This window comes from Neovison vison, chromosome 9 (genome assembly GCF_020171115.1).
Source record: "Neovison vison isolate M4711 chromosome 9, ASM_NN_V1, whole genome shotgun sequence".
NCBI lineage: Eukaryota > Metazoa > Chordata > Mammalia > Carnivora > Mustelidae > Neogale > Neogale vison.
Window position 1 is genome coordinate 3,198,151 of NC_058099.1, and position 25,807 is coordinate 3,223,957.

At 66.7% G+C, this 25,807-nt stretch overlaps 1 protein-coding gene across 1 annotated transcript in view; it reads right to left on the minus strand.

The window, feature by feature from the left end:
• NOTCH1 (notch receptor 1) overlaps positions 1-25,433 on the minus strand; it is a 42,650-nt gene extending 17,217 nt beyond the window's left edge. Inside the window, exons 1-13 of the mRNA XM_044264564.1 lie at positions 25,161-25,433; positions 23,402-23,483; positions 7,472-7,734; positions 6,562-6,900; positions 4,493-4,615; positions 3,899-4,132; positions 3,429-3,584; positions 3,046-3,231; positions 2,786-2,899; positions 1,831-1,944; positions 1,468-1,701; positions 1,259-1,369; positions 631-823 (exon numbers count right to left, since the gene is read on the minus strand). Of these exons, the coding sequence (XP_044120499.1) occupies positions 631-823; positions 1,259-1,369; positions 1,468-1,701; positions 1,831-1,944; positions 2,786-2,899; positions 3,046-3,231; positions 3,429-3,584; positions 3,899-4,132; positions 4,493-4,615; positions 6,562-6,900; positions 7,472-7,734; positions 23,402-23,483; positions 25,161-25,221 (2,210 nt within the window). The 5' untranslated portion in view covers positions 25,222-25,433. The remainder of the gene's footprint in view (positions 1-630; positions 824-1,258; positions 1,370-1,467; positions 1,702-1,830; positions 1,945-2,785; positions 2,900-3,045; positions 3,232-3,428; positions 3,585-3,898; positions 4,133-4,492; positions 4,616-6,561; positions 6,901-7,471; positions 7,735-23,401; positions 23,484-25,160) is intronic.
• Positions 25,434-25,807: the final 374 nt, after the last annotated feature.

The following is a 25,807-nucleotide window of genomic DNA, read 5'->3' on the forward strand; positions in this document are numbered from 1 at the left end:
CCCATGAGCAAGGTTCTCCCACACCACCCGGCTCCCCAGCTCTCAGGACGCCAGCTGGGTGTCCCACGACATGCCGCGGGAGACGGGCTTGGGCGCACACACAGCACCTGCATCAGATGCCCGTCCCATGGGCTAGGCGGCACCCACCGACTGAGTGTCCCAAGACCCGGTCTGCATGGCTAAGAGTGTGCCAGGACGGCTCACAGAACTCGCAGGAAGAGTATACTTGCTTGGGGAGTGGTTAGACAGAGTGAACCTCAGAAGCAACCCAGCGGGGGCTCCCCGGCAACCCTCCCGGCAGCTCCATGCGCCCTCCGCCCGGAAGCTCTCCCAACCCCTGGTGACTCGACTGCACCAGCTTCCATCTCTGGCCTCGGGGCTTCACTCCACCTCCAGCCCCTCCGCTTTGCTGGGAGGTCACACGGCTCACCCCCCAGGCCCCCGTCTTTGGGTGACCTCAGCCACCTCACGAATATGAACTCAGTGCAGTTCGGGAGCTGCCAGCCGCCGGGACAAGCAACGGGACAGAGGAGCACGTCACACGTGCTCCGGGTCACCTCGGACCTGCACTCCAAGCCAGCCCGTGTGGGGCTCTGCCCCCCGACAGCGCCCCCACCACCCCGTGCCTACCCGTTGAGGCTGTCGCGGCAGGCCCCGTGGACGCAGGGGTTGCTGCTGCACTCGTTGACCTCGGACAGGCAGGTGGGGCCGTGGTAGCCCTCGGCGCAGCGGCACGTGAAGCTGTTGACGCCGTCCTCACAGGTGCCCCCGTGGTGGCACGGGCTGCTCGCACAGTCGTCAATGTTCACGTTGCACATGCTCCCTGTGGGCGGGCAGGGCTCAGACACGCACGCTCCGGGGGCCCCGAGCTCCCCCGGCAAGAGGAGGCACCTCAGTGAGCAAGTGCCAGCTCCCCTCTGCTGACCCGGGGATGCCACGCAACCCCCTCCCTGGGTCCAAGGGGACTTTGGCGTGAGCGCAGGGTCCCTGGGGACAGGGCCCGCGTCATCCCAACTGCCCCGCTGCCGTGCTGCCCGGGCTGCGGCAGATGCAGAATGTGCGCGTAGGCGTCTGGCTCTGACGAGGGACCAGAGGCCCGAGGGTGCCCGTCCTGGCGCTACTCAGAGCCCCGGGCCTCCCGCACTCTCCGCCACACGACCGCGGCGGGCAGCCAGGGAGCTGGGCCTGGGAGGTAGCCCGCAGCACCCTGCCCTGGGCGGCCCCCGACCTGGCCCGCCGGGGGCCCTGCGCCGCTCACCTGTGTAGCCCGGCTCACACGCACACTCGTAGCCGTCGATCTTGTCCAGGCACGTGCCCGAGTCGCAGGGGCTGCTGGCGCAGTCGTCCAGGTTTGTCTCACAGTTGGGTCCTGGTGGCGGACGGAGGAGCGGTCAGCCCCGGTGCCCGTCCCCATGCCCCCCACCCCTGCACCCCGTGCCCCTCACCCCTGGCCCCCCGGCCAGGCACCTGTGGTCCCCTTGAGGCAGGCGCAGAGGTAGGCGTTGTCCCGGTCCTGGCAGGTGCCGCCGTGGCGGCAGGGCTGGCTGTGGCACTCGTTGATGTTGCTCTCACAGTGGTGGCCCGTGTAGCCCGGCCGGCACAGGCAGGTGAAGGTGGCCACCCCGTCCTTGCACACCCCGTAGTGGCACGGGTCGGGGTCACACTCGTCAATGTCCACCTCACAGTGCGGCCCTGTGTAGCCTGCAGGGCAGGGCCCGGAGCGTCAGGGCGGCTGCTCTGGGAAGGCCGCCAGCTGGGTCTGGCCCTCCTGTGCCTTTGCCCAGGGGAGACCCTCCCCTCGCCCCCGTCCCCGCCGCCCCACGGCCCCACCTTCCGTGCACACGCAGGTGTAGGTGCTGGGCCCGTCCAGGCACTTGGCGCCGTTCTCGCAGGGCGTGCTTGCGCACTCGTCCACGTCATACTGACACAGATGTCCGGTGAAGCCTGTGGCCGGGGGAGGGGCTGCTGTCACTGCTGTCAGAGGCAGTGGTGCCGGGGCCCCCGCTGAGCCCCAGCTGGACCGGAGCGGGGAGCTCCTACGATGGGCTCCCCGGAGCCTGCTGCAGCCAAGCCCGGGCTCGGGACACCGCCCAGTCTCTCTTCTTGTCCCTTTTAGCTCCTGCCCCTCCAAGAGGCCCCTTGCCCAGCTGAGCTCAGCTGCTGTGGCCTCAGCCACGTCCGGCTGTGAAGGAGGTCCCCAGGGTTTGGGAGGGCTGATTTATGCCCTGCAGGCCCAAGTTCTGACCTGCTAATGCTTCCTGGGGCCCCGCACCCCTAGGCTTACGGACCCCTCCCGCTCTGAGCCCCTCAGACGTTCCTGATGGTCACGTCCACTGCGGGTCATGTCCACTGTCCATGACGGGTCATGCCCACTGCTGGAAGTGCAGGCCAGGCCGACTCCCTCCCAGCTGCGAGCCCTCCGAGAGCCAGGCTGGCCCCTCGTCCCCACCCATGCCCCTCAGAGGTCCAGGAAGTACACTGCTCTCCCAGGATGCTCTTGTCCCCAGGGAACCCTGGCAGCAAGGAGGATTTCTGGGTCCTGGGCTCCTCTCATGCCCCCAGCAAGGTGAGGGGCCAGCAGCCCCTGCCCAGCCTGGCCTAGTCATTCCTAAGATGAAGTCCTTGTCCCCCACCCCGGAGGCAGCCGTGCGGCACCCGCTCAGGGCAGTAGGGAGAAGCTCCTATAGGATGAAGCCCAGGAACCGTCCCCCTGCAGCAGAGTGCTGGGGCTCCCGGCCCAGAGAGTGTGGGGCTCAGCGGCAGCCCTGCAGGGGACGGGTCTCACCTGTGGGGCACTCGCACAGAAACTCGTTGATTTTGTCCAGGCAGTGGCCGTTCTGGAGACAGGGGCTGCTGGCACACTCGTCCGTGTTGATCTCACAGTGCACGCCCTCGTAGCCTGGGGTGGGGGACGGTGAGGGGGGTTCAGGGGCCCGTGAGCAGCCTGGGCCCAGAGGATGCGGCACCCAGCTCCCGCTGCCCGCAGAGCCCACAGCCCGGCACCCCAGGGCCCGCCCCGCCAGCCCGGAGGCCAGCCCCTCATACCAGGCATGCAGATGCACTGGAACTCCCCAATCTGGTCCAGGCAGGTAGCGTCATTCTGACACGGGTTCGAGATGCACTCGTTGACGTCAATCTCGCAGCGGGGGCCGGTGTAGCCCTGCAGACACTGGCACTCAAAGGAGCCCAGTGTGTTGATGCACTTGCCCGCGTGCTCACAGGGGTTGGCGCCTGGCGGGGGGCGGGGGGCGTGCAGCGCCGGTGAGAGTCTGCTTCAGGCACCCCAGCCTCTGGACCGTGCGGGGACAGGCCCGCCTCCCCCATCAGACTGGCAGTCCTCCAAGCGATGGCTGCCCCATCAGATTGGAGACACTGGTCCAGCAGCCCCCTTGGCTATGCCCCCCGCAGCATCCCTCGCCCTGACGTACCCAGTGAGCACTCGTCCACGTCCTGGCTGCAGGCCGGCCCCGTGTACCCCGAGGGGCAGGTGCAGATGGCCTTGCCGTTCACGGGGTTGGTGTCACAGTTGGAGCCCTCGTTGCAAGGGTTGCTGATGCACGCGTCGTTCAAGTGGCAGAGCAGACCTAGCGGGGCGGCAGCGGTCGTCAGGGCCCCCCCCGCCTGGGGATGGCCAGCCTCCCACGGCCACGCGACCTCCCATGGCCCACGGCCATGCCGGGAGGCTCGTCGCCAGCAGGCCTGCCCCGGCGCGCCCCAGCCCTCTTCCCTCCAGGAAGGCCCCTCTCGTGCCATCTCTGGGGGCTCCGGGAGCCGCCGGCAGCATGCCCCAGGGACGGTGCGCCCGCCAGGTGGGGCCGGGGGAGCCGCCGAGCCGGCGGTGCCCTCCTCCTGCTGCCCGCCACCCCGGGCAGCCCCGCGCCTCCCGCCGGGCGCTCACCCGTGCGGCCGTGGGGACACTCGCAGTAGAAAGAGGCCACGCGGTCGTGGCAGGTGGCGCCGTGGAAGCAGGCGGCGCTGGCGCAGTCGTCGATGTTCTCGCTGCAGTCCTCTCCCGTCCAGCCGTTGACGCACACGCACGTGTAGCCGCCGTGGCTGTTGTGGCACGTCCCGCCATTCTGGCAGGCGTTCGGCATCAGCTGGCACTCGTCCACGTCCTCGGTGCAGTACTGACCTGCGGGGCCGAGACCGTCGGGCCGGGTGAACGCCGCCGGGGCCCGGGGCCGCGAGGCATGGGGTCCGCCTCCGCCGCAAAGCCTTCCACCCACCAGCAGCCCGAGCCGCTGCCCTGCCGTGGGCACGGGGCTCCGGGGTCACACTTGTGCGCCGCCCGCTGGATGAGCCCCAAACGTGGCCCAGACCCAGGGAGCCCGGCTGCAGCATGGGGCTGGCCGGGGCCAGGCTGCGGTTGGCCCACGCAGGGCAGCTGAGGTCGCGTGGGTGTGGCCATGGGGGCAGGGACCTCAGGCGCTGGTGGCCGGCCAGGGCTGCCCCAGGCCACACCATCCCTGCACGCCAGACCGGGCGGCCGCACCTGTCCATTCCGGTGGGCAGCGGCAGTTGTAGGTGTTCACGCCGTCCACACAGGCTCCTCCGTTCTTGCAGTTGTTCCCGGGACAGTCGTCCACGTTCTCCTCACAGTTCTGGCCGGTGAAGCCTGCGGCGGAAGGAGCCGGGGACCCAGTCAGGCCCGGCCCACAGCTCTAGCGTCCTCCTGGCTGGACCCACAGCACCCACGGGTGGGGTGCTGCCCCTCTGTGGCCTGCCCTGGGGTGCCCGCGGTCTTGGGGCCTTTGGGGTCCAGGCCTTGTCCCCTGTTCTCTGTGGGACCAGGCCCCACGTTCCAGTGCCCACGGGTGACATGTTCCTCTCTGAACGACCATTTGGCCCAGGGCCTGCTGAACAGACAGGGACTGGGGAATGCGGGGCTCTGGAGGCTCGTACCTGGGAACAGCCCCGTATAGTAGAGTTCCCTGTGGCTGCCTCCAGGCCAGGCACCATTGGGGGTCCCCACGGCACCCCATGGGGGTGCAGCACATGCCCCGTCTTAGGGAACTGCCCTGGGGCTGGGGAGGGATCCAGGCAGGGGACCCACACGTGGCCCTCAGCTTCCCAGGAAAAGAGGTGTGGTTCCTCCAGCTGGGCCAACCTCTGCCTCGCCGCCTCCCTGCTGGTCGGCCATTAACCCCCTCAACCACCACGCACTCAATCATCAACCAAGAACGGTGCGCTGGCAACAGTCCAACCTACAGCCGCTTACTAATTAATGCCCCGCCCGGGGTGCCTTTGAACCCCTCTCCTGCCATTGGAGCAGCCGTCTCCTCCCTCGGGGACCCCTACCCTACCAGTGCTGTGGGGGCCAAAGCAAAAGGCCAGAAAGAGCCAAGGTGCTAAGTGGGTAGCATTCTGGAGGACGCTCCCTCCAAGTGGGAGCCCAGAGCCCGGGCTGTGGCTCCCACATGTGCTGGAGCGGGCCTTGACCATGGCTTCCCCCATCCCTTCGACAAGCTCCGGGCACGGGGTATCCTCCGGTGGGTCCTGCAGCCCTCACTGTGGCCCCGGCAAGGCAGGCTCCTTGTGAGCCACGTGGCTGGATGGGAGGTCCCAGGCCCGAACTCACCGGGCCAGCAAAAAGGCAACTGAACCCAGAACCCAGGGGTGGGCCTGGCAAGTGGGCTTAGTTCTCAGCCCGCCTGGGCGATCCAAATAGCCAGCAGCACTGGGGCGGTCAGGTAGGAAGGGGATCACCCAGCGCTACCAGGAAATGCACGCGCCTGGCGTCTGCACGCAAAGGCATCTGATGCAGTGACAAGGCCCAGGGCTCTGTGGCCAGCAGGCAGGCGGGACACTTCCCTTTTGCTGGGGCAGGGGCGTACGGCAGCCGGGGCAGCCCCCCAGCAGCCCCAGGTCAGCCCCGTACACCCAGTAGCCAAACCCGGTGACCCCTCCATCTCAGCTCCTGCTCCTCCCCTGCCCCAGGCCCAGGGAAGTGCCGGCCGTGCGGCCCACGGACTGCGAGGTCTGCAAGCTTCCCGTCAGTAGTTTTTAGATCAGCAGCAGCAAAACTGACTCAGAAACTACGGTGCCAAGACCAGCCCATGCAGCGGGGCCAGTGGAGCTACCGGGGCCAGCCATGGGTGGCCGCCCCTCACGGTCCCCCACACCCACAGGAGACAAGCCACCAGGGAGGCGGGACATGTCCCAGTGAAACGGGAGGCAGGAGGGAATTCAAGAAGAGGGAGCTCGTGCCCAACCCAGGAGTTCCAGAGCAGGGCGAAGAGCCAGGGTCCATGAGTGCAGGGGTGCCTGGGGGGCGGAGGGAACCCCTGTCCAGCTTGATTCACCCAGGGTTGCATCTCACCGATGAGCCTGCCCTGGGGGCTACAGGGACCCTGGGTCCCTACCAAAGGGGGCAGGGGAACAAGTGTTAGGGGGTCACAGCGGACCCCCCCCAGGGGCGGAGTGATGGCCAGGGACTGGGATGACACCTGGACCCCATGCAATCCACCTCCTGACTGGTAACCCTTCTAGACCCTTCCCTGCCCCAATACTGGACACCCCATTCCCACAGCCCTGGGGCTCCCGCAGCCGGCGGGACGGTACCTGGCAGGCAGGCGCACTCGTGGGTGGTGTCCCCCGTGGGGCGGCAGGTGCCCCCGTTCTGGCAGGGGGAGGGGCTGCAGGGCACGTAGGGGAGCTCACAGTGGGGGCCGGTGTGGGTGGCGCGGCAGGTACAGCGGTAGGAGCCGACCTCGTTGTGGCAGGTGCCCCCGTTCTGGCAAAGTCTGGGGTTCTGGCTGCACTCGTTCACGTCCTGCCGGCAGGTGGGGCCGTGGAAGCCGGGCGGGCAGCCACAGATGTACGAGGCCTCGAAGGGCAGGCACTGGCCGCCGTTGGCACAGGGGTTGGAGGCGCATGGGTCGGCCTGCTGGCACGTCTTCCCTGGTGGGCGAGGGGCAGTGAGCGGGTCACATGGACTTTCGGCTGGCTGCGCCCAGAGCCTCCTCCAGGCCCTGGGGGTGGCTTCCAGGCACCACGGAGGAGCCCACCCCGCACAGACCTAAAGCGGCATCTCTTTAGTCCCCAGGGCCCGACAGCAGGACGTGGCCATCTTCCTGTGGAGAGGGACTGAGGTGCCTGGGACGCATGGCTGGTGGAGGGAGGCAACCTCGAGACCTGAGCCGGTCTGTCCCCTCCAGGGCCCGGGGCGGCGTCAGAGCTCCTCACCGAGCGCTGGCCCGCCCCTGAGCTCAAGACCAGACAGAGGAGCCCTGTCCTCATGGAGGTGGGGAGGAGCGGGGGCCCCTGAGCAGCCGAAACCAGACAATTTCAGGGCTGGAAAGGGGCATGCAGACTCTAGGGCAGGGGTCACCAACCCCAACAGCCTGAAAAGAACCCTAGAGCCTCTCCCTGCCACACCGACGGGCTCGGCCTCGGCCCTCCGCGTCCCGGCACGTGGGCAGCCGGGGCAGGGCCAGGGTTAGGGGTCCTCAGGGCCGCCGCCTGCTCTCACCTGACCAGCCCGGGGGGCAGCGGCACTTGTACTCGGAGAGTGTGAGCAGGTCACAGGTGCCCCCATTGCGGCAGGGGGTAGACAGGCAGGCGTTGTCTCGGGGCGTCAGGCAGAGGGGCCCGGAGAAGCCCAGGCGGCAGGTGCAGGCGTAGTCCACCAGACCACCACGGTCCACGGCGTGGCATGTCCCAGCATTCTTGCAGGGGGCGCTGAGGCAGGGGTTGGGCGCCTGGCACCGCTGGCCCGCGAAGGCCCCGCTGCAGCTGTGGGGGACACGCCAGAGCGGTTACGCATGCCAACGCCCCGGACCCTGCCCCGGCCTGGCCCCCGCTCCCCACCCCGGCGTCGGCAGGGCCTGCAGCTCGTGTGGCCGGGTATGGGCTGGGGGCTCCTCTGGGGTGGCGGAAGGTTCAGGGACCAGACATGGGAGGTAGTTGCACAAGACCACAGACGTGCCAACCACCTCCGAACTAGACGCTTTAAAGTGGTTAACTTCACATTCAGTGAATTCCACCTCAATAAAAAAAAAAAACGATCACGTTAATTGGAGCAACGGGCTGGAGAGCAGAATGCACAGTGGGCACAGCCTGGGTTTCAAAACCCGCGCGGGCGTCTGCGTGAGCAGCTGGGCGAGCCGGCAGAGGGGGCCACACGGCCGGTGCCAGCTGTACCCTAGGAAGGAGCGCTCTGCGGCTAGCCTGTTGGGGGCTCGTCCGCGTCTCCCTGCTAGCTCTCCTGCAACCAGCGAGCCTTATTTGGGTAATAAAAGGGTTCATGGATCGGGAGCACAAGAAGCCCGAGACGTGGGAGACTGCTCCCCGTTTCCTTTCCGAGGTGGAGTTCCCTCTGCTGGGGGCTCTTAGCTGACAGGAACACCGCTGGGACACAGTCGGTGCCCCAACCCCACTCCCTGGTCCCCCACGCCCAGCGCCCAGACACGGTTTCCCCCTTTGGGATCAAGTCTTCACAACGTCCAGGTGGACATCAGCCGCAAGCAAATACACCCATTTCACGGCAACAGAAATCAAGGTGCCCAGAAGTGCATCCTTCCCGAGCCCTCAGTGAGCCAGCCCGGGGCTGGGGAGCAGGGGGTGAAGGCCACCACGTCGGCCAGCTCTGTGCCCTGCCCCAGAACCCGCTGCTCAGGCTCCATCAGGAGCGGACAAACTGGGAAGGGGGCGTCTCACAGGTTCTTGCAGGGATGGGGCTCTGCACAGACCTGCCCCATCCCAGAGCACCTCGGACACCTGTTGGCTCAGTTTCTGGAGTCTGGGACTCCCAAGGGCCACGGAGGTCACCCTGTGGCCTTGCACTCGAGGGGAAGTGCAGTGAGGCCCTGGGACCAGCCAGGCGTCGTTCTTCCCAGGGGCACAGGCTGTGAGGCGTAACAGGGCCCTGGCCCGCCTCCGGCCCACGGTGGCCTGGGAAGACTGGTGGGATGCCACACCCACAGCTCCAGGCACCGGGTTGGCAGGCCTTCCGCCCCCTGGCAGAGGCGGGGGTGGGCGGGGAAGCTCAGGCCCCCGGATGAAGAGGGGGCTCTCCTGAGCACGGAAACACCCCATCTGCCAGAGCCCCGCCAAGAAGGGGCTTCCCCCAGCCCTGGCACTGAAGCGACAGCCACGGCCATCCCACGGGGACCCCACCCTCAGCAGGTGGCAGCCTGCCGGTCCTCACTGCCTCCCCCCGGCCTGCCCCAGGGGCCAGAGCCAGAGCCACACGGGCGGGGTGGCAGTCTGGGGAGCTGGGGTCTCAGGGTCTCCGCATCTCTCAGCAATGAGCTGTCCCCTGTCTGTCCCCAAGGCCTGGGCTGCGTCTGTCTCCCTGCAGGTTTTTATCTGTGGCGGCCACTTGGGGAAGGCGACAAGGACAACAGAAAATGGCCACCCTGGCCCACCGTCTGTTGTCAGAAGCCAACAGTCCCAAGCCAGCTGGCCTCAGGAAAACCAGTCGCCCTTTGTGGGGGGCAGGGAGGTATCAGGACGGAGCCAGGCTCCTGCCCAGCCCGCTGGGGAAGCAGGCTGTGGGGCTGGCGGCTCTGGCACGGCCCCCCGACACCACCACGCTCCACGACTCTGGGGAGTTACTGACCGTCTGCTCCTGGCCTGAGCGGTACTGGGAGCTCAGAGAGGAGCAACGGGGGACGGGTGTGGGGACACAGGCAGCACCTCCCCCCACCCATCAATGCCCTCCATTGTCAGGCAGGAGCTGGCCACTGCTCCCGCTGGGAGAAAAGGCTCTTTTTTCTCTCGCAGCCACTGATGGGGCGTGCGGGTGGAGGATGCTGGGCCACTAGAGCAGGGTGGAAGCCTACCTTGACCACACTGCCCCTTCTCTCTTGGAGCTCTGCTGGTTTGAGGGGAGGGAAGCCTTCAGGGTCCCCGAGGGGGTATCCCTGGGTCCCCTGGCCACTAGATGGATTCCTAACTTGTTGGGATGCTGGGCATCCCCAGATGGACTGGAAGGCTCATCCCTAAACCCTCCAGCAGTGGGACAGCACCCCTGTGAACAGCCCCCCTGCTCCGGCTCAGGAGGGGGACTCTGGTGGCAAGACCATGGGACAATCCACTAGGATGGGTGGCATCCTCACCGATGAGGCCAGCGGGGGAAAGTCGCCAAGACGTCAGGCGTTGGTAGCGTGGACAAAGGCTGGCCGCGGAGCAGGTGCGCCTGTGGCCGGGGACGCGGGCGGCAGCTGCTCCCAGCCGGGCGCCAACAAGGGCGGGCGGGGCAGGGGCCAGGGAGGCTCCTCTGGGGGGGGGAAGCGGCAGCTGAGAAGGCCCATTGTCTTCCCTAGTCCTGCCCAGGCCAGGCAGACACTACCGTGAAGGCATGCTGTCCAGCCTGGCTGGCTCCTGGGCTGGGCCTGGATGTGGCCGCCATCCGCCACCAGCACCCCAGCTCCAGGACGGCCAGGCCCACGAGGGAAGGGGGAGTCCCTACAGACCGGACAATAGAGGCAGATGCTTTGTGAGGCCGTGTGGGATACGACCTATAACGGGGCTCAGCCAGGAGCCTGAGCCAAGGGGAAGCCCTGAGCCAGACACAGGGTCTGGGATGGCAGGTGCTTGGGTTAGCTTTGGGCCAGTCCAGGAGGCCACCCTTTCCCCACTGTGCCTGTCCCCCCTCCAGCCCCCGACCCTGCCATCTCTCCCCTCTGCCCCTGTGTACACCTCTCACCCCATCTGGCCACAGCACAGGAACTGCCCGGGGATGGACACCTGGGGGATCCTCTGCCCACAGCCCCCAGACTTCCCAGAGGGGGCTGGAGGGACCAGGAGGCCGGTCTGTCCTCCATGCCGGTCCTGGAGGGCTGCTCTAAGTAAGTGCCTGGTGGGAAGGGGCCCTGGCCTGGCCAAGGGAACAGCACCCGACAGCGACAGCGACAGCGACAGCGACAGCGACAGCGGCCAGCCTAGAGCAGGCCCAGGGCGGGGCCTCAAGTGACCCGAATGAAACCTCCTGCAGGTTCGCATATCCTCCCGTCCAGGCAGGGTGGGGAGGATATGCGGGTGGGGGGTAGGTGGGGGGTGCCCCCTGCAGACCGGACAGGGACAGCGGCTCCCTCCTGGAGGTCACTCAGCATCTGTCCCCCCACCTGCCCTTTCTCCCGTCCTCTGCGCTGCCCGCCCGCTCGTCAGGCCGACCCACGCTGGCCGTGGCAGGTGAGGGACAGGTGGGCTGGGGGCTCCGGGGGAAGGCCACGGAGGGGGCCGAGACGGGCCAGGCTTCCAGCAGACACCCTGGCTCACGGAGGACCGCCAAATGGCTGCTGGGCCTGCTGTCCCCAGCCCTGGCCGGCTTTGTTCCCACCTCTGTATTTCCACCCACTCCCTCCTGCTCGCCCTCCCTCCCCGCCAGCGCTCCATAGAAATGCGACTCCAGAAAGCATCTGGAGGCAGATGTTGCTGTGACCTTTCACCCGGGACTAATTCTAAATTGTGCTGTTTTCCTTTCTAAGCTAAGCAGCCATCTGCCACCCCCAAGGGACAGATGACAGCTCCCTCAGCCCCAAACTAGGAGACAGAGAGGGAGGGAGGGGTGAGGAGAGCTGGGCTCGGCTCTGCCCTCAAGGAGTTTGTGGTCCAGAGGGAAGCACGGGGCCTGCACCCTGGCCAGCTGGGGGGCCAGGGCAGTGATGGGGGACCCCTCCCTCTGTCCCTGCAGGAGGAACCCGATACCCCAGGAGAGCTGTTTCCTGGGGACGCAGGGGGAGTGTGGCGGGAGCAGAGGGGCTCTGGGGCTCGGGTGGAGGAGGGGCTCTCTGTCCCACTCTGTCTGGGCCTCGGTTTCCCGAGTGCAGTGGAGTCGGGGGGAGCTCAACGGACTGCACGTGCTCAGAGGGCCCTCGTGCATGTCGTCCGGCGACCTCACCGTTCGGCGGAGGGGACTCACGCTCGCCAGCACTGGATTTGGTTTCTGTGTGATTCACCGCGTCTCTGGGAACACACGGACGGACCCAGCTGAGCTCTGCGTGTTTATGGAAAGTTGTGGGGACGCAAGGACGTGCCCTCCCAGGGGCGACCCACCCTGCCAGGACCCAGACGACCTCCAGTGCAGGACTCGGGCGGGGCGGGGGGGGCACTCCAAAGGGGAGCAAGGCCCACGCCTCCCATCGCAGGGAGGGAGCGCCGCGCCCAGCCCACCGGGCGGCCTGCAGCCTGGGCTCCTCGCTATGGAGAGCCAGCGGGATGTGCTCAGCGTCCCTCCTTGACCCAGTGTACCCGGCCCCGCAGGACCGTCCATCTTCCCACCACCAGCGGCAGGGCCCGTGCCCCACGGCCACAGGATCAGTTACTGGGGAGCAGAGCAAGGAGGTTCACTCCTCACCACCCCGGCCCCCAAGCTGCCCGCCCCCCATATGGCCCCCGCCTGGCCTGCAGCGGACTGCCTGCCTAGAAGCCCCCTCCCACAACACCCCTGCTACCCCTCCACGAGTCTTCTGCCCAGGAAGCAGTTCGGGGGGCCCCTGGGCTCCTGCTGTGTCTGGGTCAACCAAGTCAACACCATTGATGTGCACTGGTGCCCAGGGCCGGGGGAGCCTGGCTGCTCCTCCCAGAGCCCAATCCTATGCTGTTCAGCCAAGGACCACCACCTTCCAGCCAAACCACCAACACCAGACATAAAACTAGGGCCCACCCACCCCTGGGCAGCTGGGCCAGGAGTGTTGGAGACCCCTGGCCTGGGGAGAGAACCACCCACGTCCCAGCCCACCTAAACAGGGCCACCTGTGGACTTCCTTCGCTACAGGGGTAGACCGAGGGCAGGTCAGAAAGACCTCAGACCCGAGGTCCCCAGAGCTACACCCATGGGTAGTAGGGTCAGTGAGCTCAAGTCTTTCTCTGGTCAAGGCTTGGCGGGGGGAGGGGAGGGGTCCTAGGACCTCGGCCCCTGTCTCGGGCAGGGCCAGTCCAAGTCTCCCCGCAACCCAGCAGGGGCCACCTGTCTTACAGGAGGCAACCACGGGCTGGGCAGGGAGCTCGGCGACCTCTGTGGGCCTCCCCCAACGGTGGCCCATCTGGAGACCTGGAGTCCTTTCCCACTGGGAACGGCCAGGACAGCTCAGCTCTGGGGAGAGCACCCCCACACTGGAGATGTAAGAACTGACCCAGCGCCCAGGCTTTCCGGCCCCAACAGCTGCTGACAGTCCTGCTGGCTCTTTGTCTTGAATCTTTTCCCCAAGTTGCATCTTTGGAAGGTCTAAAATATGCTGGGAAGAGGAAATGCGGGAAGAGCCCGGCTTCCTTCCCCGGCTCTGGGGGAAGCCCTTTGTGTGGGGGAGGAACCTGTTCTCCTGGGAAGTCACCTTTCCCACCGCAGGGAAAACAATGCCCCCAGTGGCTCATTGTCCCCATGTCACTCAGGGCTGCCCCACCCTCGGCGTGGGAAGTGGCCAGTGGTCTGGAGGGAGGGAAAGGCCAGTGCAGGAGCCAGTGCGGGAACCGGGAAGCTTTCTGAGATGGTCCAGCAGCCGGGGAGAGACAATCCAGGCCCACCTATGGGGTGGGGAGGGCTGCTGGTTGGCACAGCCAGCAAGAACAGGGTCCCCCAGGGTCACAAGAGAGACCCGTGGAGATGAGGTGTGTGAGGAAAGTCTGCTGCCCACCCCCACTCAGAGAATCCCCGCCCCTCACCCCCGGTCCGCCAAAAGACAGAGCCCCAAACTAGAGACAAGGGTGGCAGGTGTGACCTCTTCTGGGCTCTCCCGAAGGCCCACTGCCCCCCACAAAGGCAGGGGCCTCTGCTCCCAAGCAGGATGGAGCCCAGACCCACAGCCCCAATCGCTCAGAAGCAATGAAGGAATCGACAGGCACACGAGGCCATAGGGAGGGCTTAATCCAAAACTCGATTAATGAAGTCAGCAACCGCAGACTGAGCTCCCGCCAAAGCCAGAAATGACTCTGGCAACTTCCTGCCTCCACTCCCAGGAGCAGATGCCATCTCAGGAGACGTGGGGAGAGGAGAAGCCTGCACAGTGACACTCCTGACCCCCGGCCGGCCAGGGTGGACCCCCAGGGGCACTTGAGCGCCTTTCCAGAGTCTGCAGAGTACGCCAAGGACCCTCTCACGTGGCTTCCAGAATGAAGACACAGAACCTGTGCTGAGACCCCACCAGCTTCCCCTCACTGGGCTCCCACGGCGGCCCTGCAGGCACATACTGGGCCCATTTCACAGATGAGAAAACCAGGGCCCAGGCACGTTATGCCCACTGCACCAGCTGGACTTGAACACAGCTCTTAACCAGCCGCCAGTCCCCTGGGGGCCATCAGAGCCAGGCTGCCCCGCAGTCTCACCCGGAGGTAACTACGGGTCCAGCGGGAGGGTGTGTGTCCCCTATACCCCAGATACCCGGCCCAGGAGGCCTGGGTTTCTCACCTGACCGCCCCAGCCCCAGAGGGACGCAGCAGACAATGCATTCCTACCCCCAGCTCAGCTGAAACACAAAACCCGGGGTGGGGGGTGGGGGTCTGGGAATCAGGAAGCCTCCCAGCCAGCTGGCGGGTGGGTCGTCTCTGGGCCCGGCTCCCCTGCAGCCCTCGTCCAGCAGGAGGGCCGGTCATCCTCCTCCACGGGGCTGGGGGGCTTTCCTAGCCATAGGCGCTGGCGCGAGAGGGCCAGAGCTCACAGCCAGCCTGCTCCCTGCGGCACAGAGCAGGGCTACCCTGCCTGTGGGGACCTGCAGGGCCACCCGTGGGCTCCCTCCAGCCGGGCCGCAGCACGGCAATACGGTCGGTGGTGGTCCCAGAGCTCACTCCCGTCCTGCGTCACTCCCATCCTGCCCCTCTCACCAGCCCTTTCTCTCTGGCCCCCGCTGCCCACTCATGCCCACTGAGCACCCCCGCCCTGAGACCAGGCCCCACGCTCCCCCCACAGGCTTGCATACCTGGCTGTGTAGCCCTGGCCGTCGCCCCAGGCCCGGCACAGCTTCCGAGGTGCCCTGGGACACAGCAAATGCCAGAAGACAGAGGCCACCCCACCTGTTGTCAGGGACCAACCGTGTTAGAGCCACGTGTGAACCCAGACAAACCAAAAGGGGACACGGACTCGGAATCACCCCAGACAGGCCATGAGGGTTGCACCTGCCGGCCAGGAGCTCTACGGGACGCCTCACCCGGCTCCAGGCGCCTGGTCCCAGTCCTCCCCAAGGGAAAGGAGCTCAGAGAGGTGAGTGGGCAGCCCAAGGCCACACAGCACGGTGAGGGGGTGGGGGGGGAGGAAGCACGTTCACGGCCTGTGTTGCTGATGGAAACGCCACCACAGCGCCACAACAGCAGCAGCTAAAACGGGGGAAAGCCCGGCTCAGGGCAACCAGCTTGGACTGCCGCTCCTTCCAGAACCTCAAGCCACCCAGTGGCCTCTGGCCTCAACTTCCTGCTGTGTGCCCACCTCCAGCACTGGCCTGGGCTCAGGAGCAGAGCACACAGTGCCTGCCGAGCACCAGGGGAACAGCCTGCCACGCGCTGAGCCCCGGCTAAGCGGACGCCGGGACACATGGCCTGGCCTGCCGGGCTCTTCGGCAGACAGGGCCGAGGCCGCCCTCACTCTGACCCCGGGGAAGGGAAGCGGGGAGGGGGCCGCCCCACCCCGTGGGCCGCCCCATGGGAGCTGGGACCAGCCAGGCAGACAGGTTGGCCCGGAAGGCCCAGAGGTAGTCACTTCACCCAGGCCCTGGAGGGAGGGGAGACAGAGGCTCTGAGGGGCGGGTGGACGTGCGGCAGGACCCTCCCCACCGCCCGGGCTGAGCTCAGCGTCGCTCTTACTGAAAAGCTGTCGGGGGAAAAACACACACACTCAAAACTCTGGCTTCTTCCCCAAACCTCTCATTTCCAGTAACTGTGCAGTTTCCGCTCACCAACAACCGACACAGAGGAAATGGTGGGAGGCAGGTCCCCAGCCCCACGAAGAGCCCTGCTGCGCAGGCCTGGACAGACCTTTCCAGAGGCTGCCAGCTGCCGCTCTCGTCGCCTCCCCCCTCCCGCCGTCCTGCAGCGGCTACCCCCCTCTCCCCCTGCCTGTCCTCCGCAGCCTGGCCAGGCTGGTGGGAGAACTGTGCTGCTTCCTCCTGGCAGCTTCCTGTCCCGGAAGGGGACACCCCACCAGGGCAGGCGCACTGAGCAGGCTCTGTGACCCAGGCTGGTCGGCGGACGGTCAACCGCGGATCTGGCTGGGTCCTCGGTTCTGGCCCCCTGGGCAGATGCCTGTGGCTCAGCTGTGACCCAGGCCAGGCCACGACCGTGGGGTGAAGAAGGCAGAAGGCCAGCAGCCGGGCGATCGCCCGGGCCCGGAAGTGTCCCCAGGGAAGGGAGCAGCCGAGGGCCCGAGGGCCACCATGGCATCCTCCTGTCCTGTTGCATGACCCCGCGTGGGTCCAAGAAGTCTTGGGGTGGGGGGTGTCTCAGATGTTCTGGGGCCACCTCTCAAACTCCAACCTCCTGGGGCCCGCTGCTGTGACGGCAGGACGGTCGTGACCATCCGCCCAGCTCCCCAAGGCCTCAGCTCCCCCACGGGGGAGCAGTTTGCTCAGCAAATAAACAGTGTCAACGCTGACAAGAGCGCCGCTTACCCAGCTTAACGGAACCAACTGCAGCCCTGAGAGCTCGCGACAGACAGCTGGCCCACTGAGGGGTGAGCTGGGACAGCTGGGGACAAATCCTCACCCACTCATTAGCATGTGGCCAGGATGGGTCCCAGCCCCAGACCGGCACCGACGCCAGAATGTGGCCACTTCTCTGGCGAGCATCTCAGCGCCCCCCCCCTCCACGCCCACCCATCTCTGAGCAGCCTGTGCACAGAGGAGGGCCCGGGGAGCGAGGAAGGGTCCCCACCTCAGCAGGGCGAGCTCTCGGGCTGAAGGGTCCAAAGCCACGGCTGGGCCAGGACCGTGTGGGGCTTCCCAGACCGTGACCCAGCTGGGGGCTGGCCGCTGTGTTCAGGGGATGCTTGGGTTTGGAAACTGCATGTGTGGGGGTCCGAGGCCAGGCTCCCCAGTGCACACCTCCCCACCAAGGCCCACTGTGAGAGCAGGACCCCAGGCCCTTCTTCCCGGAAGCTGTGCAACCCGGAGAGCTGCCTTCATTTGCTCGGGGGCGGGGCAGGGAGGCGCAGGTGTGACCTCCTGAGAAAGCCCCGCGCCCCCGCCCCCGCCCCCGCCCAGGAGAGCCCAAGACCCACAGGACAACAAATGGCAGCAAGCGCTAATGACTTGACACACTGATCCCCGCTGATCCCCGCCCCCAGCCGGGAGAAAGCTGTGCAGGGACGCCTCTGCTGGAAGGCTACCCCCCAGGAGCAGGAGGCGCAGGGTGGGATGTTGCCACCACTTGGCGAAACACTGCGGGGGGAGAGTTTCTGCCCCAGAATTCCCCGGGTCTCAGAGAAGCCGAGAGAGCCGCACCCAGGAGTGAGCCCGGGTGCCAGCGTGCCCAAGTCTGCCTGACCGGGAGGGACCCTGACCGGGAGGGACCGTGGTGCGGCCCCGGGGAGACACGGAGCCTGCCTTAGCCCGGAAGGCAGGGTGCAGGGACCCCGTCTGCATCTAAGAGCGAGGGGCCGGGCCCCAGCCCTCTCTGTCTTCCACAGGGCCACACCCGTAACTCTGAGCCCATCCTGCAGTCCAGAAAGGCCAGCAGGCGACGACCACACCCCCGCTCCCGGGGCCTGCTGTCTGTCCTGCGGCACCGCATCTCCTCTCCCATTCGGCAGGGCCTGCATCTGCCTCGCCGGCCCCAGCACCTACTAAGCGCTCAGTAAGACCCTCCTCCCGCCGCAGCCCTGCGAGCTCCTTGGGGCAGGCTGGTGCTTGGCGGCCAGTGAGAGCAGGTCCAGAGTGGACATGGAGCCTGAGCCGGCCAGGGCCGCAGGCAAGTCAGGCCTTCCCGGGTGACTCCCCTGGGGACATGCCAAGCTGCATGCCTAGGGTCACTGCGACTGCAGGCCGGCCACCCAGGCCCAGAGACGAGTGCCAGTTCCTCCAGGAAGCCTTCCAACCCCCACCTCCTCTGTACTTCAGCCCGAGACCACAGGACCTGGGTGCTGACGCCCAGCACCAGCCCATCCCGGACCTCTCAGGGACATGGGGTCCAGGGCAGGTGGGCCCCACAGAGGGACACTGCCCAGAAGCAGCCACGTCGTGGGGCTGTGCTTGTGTGAAACATCCAGGACAGGCAAATTGGGGGCAGAAAGCAGATTAGGGCTGGCCAGGGCTGGGGGCTGGACTAGAGCAGGAGCTCGCAGGGCTGTGGAGCTGGGGCCCGGGGCCTGGTGCTGCAGGGCTGTGGCAGGAGGAGGGTTTCTACTGAGCGCTTTGTAGATGCTGGAGGCGGACGAGGCAGACGCAGGGCTGGCCTGCGGACGGACAGACGGCAGGCCCCAAGCCGGACGGCGCTGGTGCTGGCACAGCCTTAGGAATGCGGCAGGTGCCCGACGGTGCACTCCAAGTGGCTAAAACAGCAAAACTCATGATGCCTGTGACGGATCCCCCAAATAGCCATCTATGCAGCCCCCAACCCATCTGTCAGCCCCTCTGTCCTGGGGTGGGGGGTGGGGCCCAGTCTGAGAAGACACCCCAGGGCCCGGGCCGCTCCCGGAAAGGGCCTTCCTCAGCCTGTCCGCCCTTCGCCAGAACACCTGTGCTTCAGCGCACCCTCCCCAGCGGGCACTGCCCAGCCCAGGGCAGGGGGGGGGTTGGGGGGGGCGGGTATCTGCTGGGAACACCGGAGCCTAGAGTGGGGCCCAGACTCACAGAACCTGTCCTCCCCACCAGCCCCGCCTCACTGCCAGGCACCCCTGCCCCGGCCCGGGCATTTATGGGCCTGTCCCAGGGTCCTGCTGGGATGCCATGGAGGGGAGCGCCGTCACGTACAGAGGGGGAAACTGAGTCCTAGGGAGGTGATGTGTGTCTGAAGGGGCCCCGCCACCTTCTAGGCTGTGCATGGCAGGACATGGGTTGGGGGCCCATACAGCCCACCAGAGCCAGCTAAGCCCCGGCCGTCCCAGGGAGCCTCGGGACCCACAGACACGCCGGCCCCACAGTCCGATGCATCAAAGCCGGCTGCCTGTCACGGCCTCTGGCGAGTTGTGGCTATGGCGGCACACGGAGCCGATGTAGGCAGAGCCCCAGCCCTGGCCCAGCCCCTTCCCCTCGAGGCCTCAGTTGTTCCCACCTGTAAACTGGCTTAAAAAAAAAAAGACAAGCCGTGCTGGCCAGCACGAGTGGGCGGCGGCCAGCACCTGGAGGGGGTGTGAGCCAGCCGAGAAACGGGTCTGCCAGGGCCTTCGGGGGCCGGTCAAGGCGACCATCTGTGCCCAGACATCTTCCTGCTACGTTGTTGAGGAAAGCAATCTAGACGCTCGACCAGGTCTGCAAGCCACATCCTCCCACTATTTCTAGACAAGATGCGAAACAGGAAAGGTGCCCTCCCCACTCCGGGACGGTGCACCCCTCGACCCGGCGTGGCCCCGGCTGCCCGTGGAAGGCACGGTGAGCGCAGCGGGGGCCGTCACCGGCCCCTGTGGAGTCCCGTGGGCCCCTCCCCTGCCGCCAGCTGCTGGGGGTCCTAGCCCCGAGCTGAACCCCTCGCCATCCTGAAAGCTTCTCCTCCATCAACAGCTGACCTGAACCCACCCTCTTCCTGCAAAGGGCACAGTTTCCTTTCTCTTTTAAAAAAATATATATATTTCTTGCTACAGGAAAAACGTTAGCCACGGTGCAGGGGCAGGGCCTGGCCCCAGGAGGCGCCTAAAAGAAGGCCAGTTCCTTGAGGTTTCCACACAGAGCGGGTAAGCAGGGGAGGCCGGTCTGGTTCACCCTGGGTGTCTCGCCCATGTGTGTCTAAGCCGGTCTCGGGTCCCAGATGCTGCAGAAACAGAGGAAGCCCCACGGTGGCCTGGAGAGTCAGGCTGTCCCTCCCCCAGGCTTGCCCAAGACTCTCAGGTGACTCAGTGGAAACCGCCAGACCAGGTGACGGGAGCTGACGGAACAGTCCCTCTGAAGCTTCGCCCCGTCACTTCCCCCGCCCAAGCTTCCCAACCTCCTCTGGTAAAGGGAAGTTGTCCCCCGGGCCCCGCTTCCTCGGAGAGCAGCCAGGGAGAACTGGGGACAGCGCGGGTGCGACAGGGCGGCGGGTAGGGACACAGGCTTGGAGAGAGAGAGGGGCAGGGCCAGGCGCCACTTTGTGCTCTGCCATCCGGGCAGGGAACCCCCCTCCCCCCGCCCCGTGCCCGACCCACATGTGTCACAGGCCCGAGCCATGTCAGCCCCGGGTCAGGCTGCCCCGCCCACCACGCTCACCTCTGCCCGACACGTCACACCCACGTGGTGTTGCCGGGAAAGTCACCACATCACCCCCACCAGGGCCCAGGCTGGGGCGGACCAGCACCCGCCAGCCAGCACCTCGGGCAGCACCCGACAGGTGCTCAGAAGCATCTTGGGGGAGAGCACAGGGGACTGGGGGTGCGAGCCAGCGGAAGCAATAAAACCGCCAGCTCCGGGGAACCCCTCCCTGGGCAGCGCCTTCTGCCGCCTCCGAAGGGACTGGTGGGCCGACCAGACACTCGAGAACGAGGATCCTGAAACCCGCCCGGTCAGCTCGAAGGGAGAAGCAGGGGGACCGGACACTCGGCCGGCGGCTATTATGCAATCTTCACACCGCGGAGAGATCAGTTGTGGATCAGAGCTCAGGGGACCCCGCGACGGGGTCACAGAGCTGGTGGGTGGCGGAGCCAGCCTCAAACACGGGCTGGTCCTGGAGCTAAGCCCCCAGCCGCCAGCCACCAGCCCGCTGGCCTTCCCTCCCAGGTGCTCCAGGCGCGATGGCTCAGCCTGTTTCTGCGATCACCTGGGCAGCGACCTGGGGAGCAGACTTTCTCATGGGTCAGGGGAGCAGCTTAGCAATCCTGGGACATCAGCTCCCCCCCCAGGCCGGGGCAGCCCCCCACCGTAAGGCTTTCAGAAGGAGGATGCACGCTCACCCCAGTGGACGACAACCCCGTAGGGCCTTCTCCCTCCTCCAAACAAAAGAAAAGAGGAGAAGGCCTTGTGAGTGTCCCCCGCCCCCGGCACTGACTGGCCTGGGGCTCCGAACCACCAGGCTCGGTGCCGGTCCTGGGAAGGCTTTCACACCAACAAAAACCTCTTCCCCAACCCTGAGCCCTAGAGCCACCTGACTAGTGGGGCTCTGGGGAAGCTTTCTTCTCTTTCGGGTGGAAACATATGACTCACCAGGTACTAACGTGTCCGGCACTGGGACACTACCGTCTCCATAGGGGAGCCAGCAAACCGACCCAGAGAGGTCAAGGACTTTCTGAGAGAGTCCAGGATGAGTACTACAGAGTCGGAATTCCTACCTAGGCTGGCACCAGGGGCCTCCGCCTCACACCTTGGGGGAAAGAAAGTGCCTTTCCCGCTCAGTTTCCCACCCAGCAGACTTTCCAGGGCCTCAAGGAGAATAGAAGGTCGCAGCAGAAGGCACTGGCCCCAGGCGCAGAAGGAGCCAGGGCCCACCACAGGAGTGGCCATGACGTCCCCGAGCGGCATCCCGAGTCCAGAGCTGGGCCTCTCCACAGCTGGGCCTGGCTGGCACCCCATCCCTACTCCCCAGTCTCCAACGCAGTGCGACCCAGAGGTAGGGCCTCTGAGGACAGGGCTTCCGTTCCGTCTTCCAAGTGGATCTGTGGGGTGTGCACAATGGGGTTTCTGTGGGCCGAGCTCGGCTGAGCGCCAGGCCGGACCGAGGCAGGCTTCCCGCCAAGGAGGAGGGGGCCTCAGGCCCCAGGGGGGAGACAAGCCCGCCACCCCAGCCCCCAGTGGCTGGGCTCAGGCTGGCAGGGTGCTAGGACAGAGGGAGGGGAGGGCACGCTGCACTATCGCTCTGGGCCCTGGAAGGGTCTCACCCCAATGGAAAGGAGGGGGCCACATGCCAAGGCAGCCCCCTTGTGGCCCCGGCTCCAGCCCAGGGAGACCCCAGTGGCTCCTGGGCCAGGATGTCCCTGCTCCTTGGTGGCACTGATGAAAGATGGCTCCCACCTTCCCCAGCACAGCGCCCCTCCTGCCTTCCCAGAGCCTCTGCAGACGCGCAGGGACCCCCCCCCCCACGCCCCATGGGTGAGCGCTGCCAGAGCAGGGCCGGCGGGAAGGGAGTCGGGAGTCATGCATTCTGGGAAGCCACGCATAATTAATCACACGGCATTAATCCGCCTCCCGACAATAGCCCCCGCGCTTCCCCTGAATCCCAGCTGTCGGTCTCTGAATGAAAGGAAACAAGATTTAGGGCATCAAGCGTTGGTGAGGCTTCTGCAGGAGAAGAAAAAGGACCCAAAAAACCAAAAAAAAAAAAAAAAAAAGTAGTGTGCATTCATTAGCGTCTGACAAAGACACAGTCCTCTTTGTCTATTAAACCGCTCACAGACCTGCTTAATTGGCTTCGGTTCGGGGAGGGTGGAGGCAGGGAAGGAGGGGCTGCTTGCCCACCGGCCAAGGGTTGTCAAGGGAAGGGGCCCTTAGCAGTGGGAATGCAGCTCGCCCGAGGAGGACGGAGGACCCAGACCGGCTGGGGAGCCCCTGCTTCCTCGGTGCCCCTGCCCCCCACCCCAGCGGAGGAGGGGCCCTTCCTCCAGCCACCAACCGCCTCCTTGGACTCCCACCTCACCAAGTCAAGCCGCAGGCCACCGGCACAACAGAAACACTCCTCTGCGGCCGGTGTGCACGGGCAGGCCGGGTGCGAGACTGAACCAGGAGTCCCCTTCCCAAACAGGGCGAGCCGCGGGAACGCACCCCACAACACACATTCCTGCCCCAGCTTCAGGGACCAAGGCCCGGCAGCCGATGGGTGGGGTGATGGGCCGGAGGGTGCGGGGTAAGGGATGGCGGGGGGAGGTTGGAGCTATAGATGCCAAGACAGAACGGAGCCCTGGCAGGCACCACCGCCCCCCAGCCTGGGGGATGAGCTCCCCAACGTCCCCTGAGGTCAGATAGGGGGAGCCGGGAAGGCCCAGAGGGGCGGGTCTGGCTTTGAACCAGCCCATTTCTGGCTCGGAGGCACTGCCCAGAGGAGGCACCCCCCAGGGACCGGGCCTCTCTGAAGGCCCACAGCCTCTCCAGCGGGTCACTTGTTTCTCAGGGACTTTAGGGAGAAATGGGGTACCAGGAATTCCCACCGAGCATGCCCCAGGAGTCCAAGGTGGCCCATAAAGGCGTGCTCGAACCTCCAGCAGCCGGACCAGCTCCACACACGCAGTGTAATTGCTGGTGATTAAGTAATTGCCAGACTTTGTCCAATAAAAGTAGCACGTGACCGCGCCCAGCCTTCTGGGCCATCTCCACAAGACAATGGCCTAGTGTTCTGTCCCCGCTGGCCCTTGATGCACAAGGCAGGGGCTCTGCTCCCGACAAAAGCAACAGGTCCCCACAGGGGCGCAGGGGTGCGTACTCACACACAGGCCTCGGTGCCGTTGGGGAACACTTCACACTTCCCGCCATTCAGGCAGTTCTCACTGGGCTGGGAACATCGCAGACCTGGGGAGGGGCAAGACGACAGGTCAGCCTGGGCGGCGGGAGGGCCCTGAACCCAGGGAAGGGCCCCCCCCAAGCGGCATAGCCACCCCTCTACCTACAAGGTTTTGCGTCATCATGGGCTTGCTGGGGGCAGGGGACCTCAGAAACTCCCAAATGTGAACCCCGAGGGGCTTCAACACTCTGCCCAGAGTTCCGTGGTCAGAAATGGGGAGGAAGGGCAACAGGCTGGCTGGGTGGCAGGTGGGCAGGTCACGCTCAAAGTGGACAGGATGGCCTGAAATGCCATCTGGACAACAGTGAAGAAATCTGACATGATCCTGGGCCACTCTCCCAAGCACCCCCAACCCCTCCTCAATGGGGCTTCAGCGGGGAGCCCAGGGGGGCTGGGCCCCTATCCAGCCACCAGGACTGTCTTGCTGTTCAAACATGTTCTGTGAGGGGGCGGTGCTGAGGGGTGGGGTGGCCACACTGCCCCCCGCCCCAGCTCGTGGGAAAAGGCGACAGCTGCGAGGCTTGACGCCCCGCCCGCCTAGGAATCAGAGCAGCCCATTGTCACCAGGGCCGCCTCCTGGGGCACCGGGCTACACCGGGCTACACCTCGGGGACCTGGCCCCGCCTCTAGGATACCCAATACCTGCCCCTGGGGGGCGGGCATCTTCAGCTTCACCCAGGAGAGGGGAATGAAGACACGCGTTTGGAAGGAATTCGACCCCCTTCCCCAGAAAGGATTAAGCCAGTCGCTGCCTCCCCATCTTGCCAGCGCTGTGTAAAATAAGACCCTCGGGGGTGGGGACGGGTGTGAGGACGGGTGTGACTTGGGACCCCACCTCCTGGAGGGGGGTGCTAAGTCTCCCCTCCAACTTTTAGGGGCCAGAGAGGAATTAATCTCCACTGGATCCCTCGACGTGAAGTGGAGAGGGACAGGCGCGCCTCCTCCACGTCCCCCTTCACCCTCGCAGGGTTTCCAAACTCCAACTCCGCAAAGTGAAAGTCCCGCCGGTCCCGGCTGGGGGTTCCGCACCCCCGCGCCACCCCCGGCCCCCGCCCCGGCCAGATCGCCGGGGCGCCTGGCTGGAGGCAGCGATCGCGCGTGGGAAGGAGACCCCCGGGTCCGCGGCCCTCGCCCGGCCCTACGCCAACTGTCCTGAATGGGGAGGAGGCCGGTTCGCATAGCGCCCCGCTGCCCACCACGCCCGGCAGCCTGGCCGCGCCGCACAGGGCAGCGCGACGGCCCGGACCCCACGCTCCGCGCCCCAACATCCGCCCGCGGCGCGGGCCAGCGGCAAGGGAAAAGATACTGGCCCCCAAAGCAACAGGAAACCAAAACCGACTCGATTCAAATCGAAAAGCAGTAGGCAGCTCGCTCGCCTGCCCCGGCGGCAAGCCCCACGCGTGGCTGACGGAGGGCGAGCCCAGGGCTGGGCCTCCCGGGGCCCCGGGGGCCCCCAGCGCCCCACGCCCGGCTTCAAACCCGGCTCCAGGCGCGGGCGGCGTGGGTCCACCCCGGTCGGGCAGGCGGCGCGGGGGAGGCTCGGTCCTTCTCCCCGCGTCCCGGGTCGCCGGGTCCCCCCTCCCCGCGCTGGCCGCCCGCTCCCAGCCGCCCGGGGCGCGCGCGCAGGTCGCAGCCAAAGTTTCCGGAGGGCGCGGAAAGTTGCGGGCTCGCGGGCGGGCGCCTACCTCGTGCGGCGAGCGCGGGCAGCAGCGCCAGGCAGAGCAGGGGCGCCGGGAGCGGCGGCATGCCTGCCCGCCCGCTGCCCGCTGCGCCGGGTGGCGGCCTCCTGCGCCGGGACGGCGGGGCTCGGGCGCACGGGCGCGCGCCGGACGGTCCCACGAGCGGGCGGCGGCGGCCCACGGCTGCTCTCTGCTTCTCGGCGGGCGGGCGGCGCTGGGACCCTCGCGGCCTCCGGGCCCGGCTCGTGCCCCCGCTCGTTCCCCCGCTCGTTCCTCCGCTGCGCTCGCGCCCGCGCCCGCGCCCCGCGCCCCTGCGCTCCCTCCCGCGGCCGAGGCACTAGTGAGGCGCGGGCAGCCGTGCGCCCCGCCCCCGGGCCCGGCCCCGCCCCCCGGGCCCGCCCCGCCGATCCCTCCGCACCCCTCGCCCTCCCCGGCCTCGCCCCTGCGCGCGCGCCGACCGCCTGCCTCTGCTCGGGCTGGGCGCGTGTCCCGAACCCCGGTCCCCCGGTGCTGGAGGCCGTGGCGGGGCGAAGGGGCGCCGGGGCCCAGCCCTAGGGACTACTTCTTGTTCGAAAGTTTTCAGCGGCAAAAAGTTTGGTTCCGGACTGCGGAAGGATCCGGCTTCGACGGTCGCCGCGCTCGGCGACAATTGG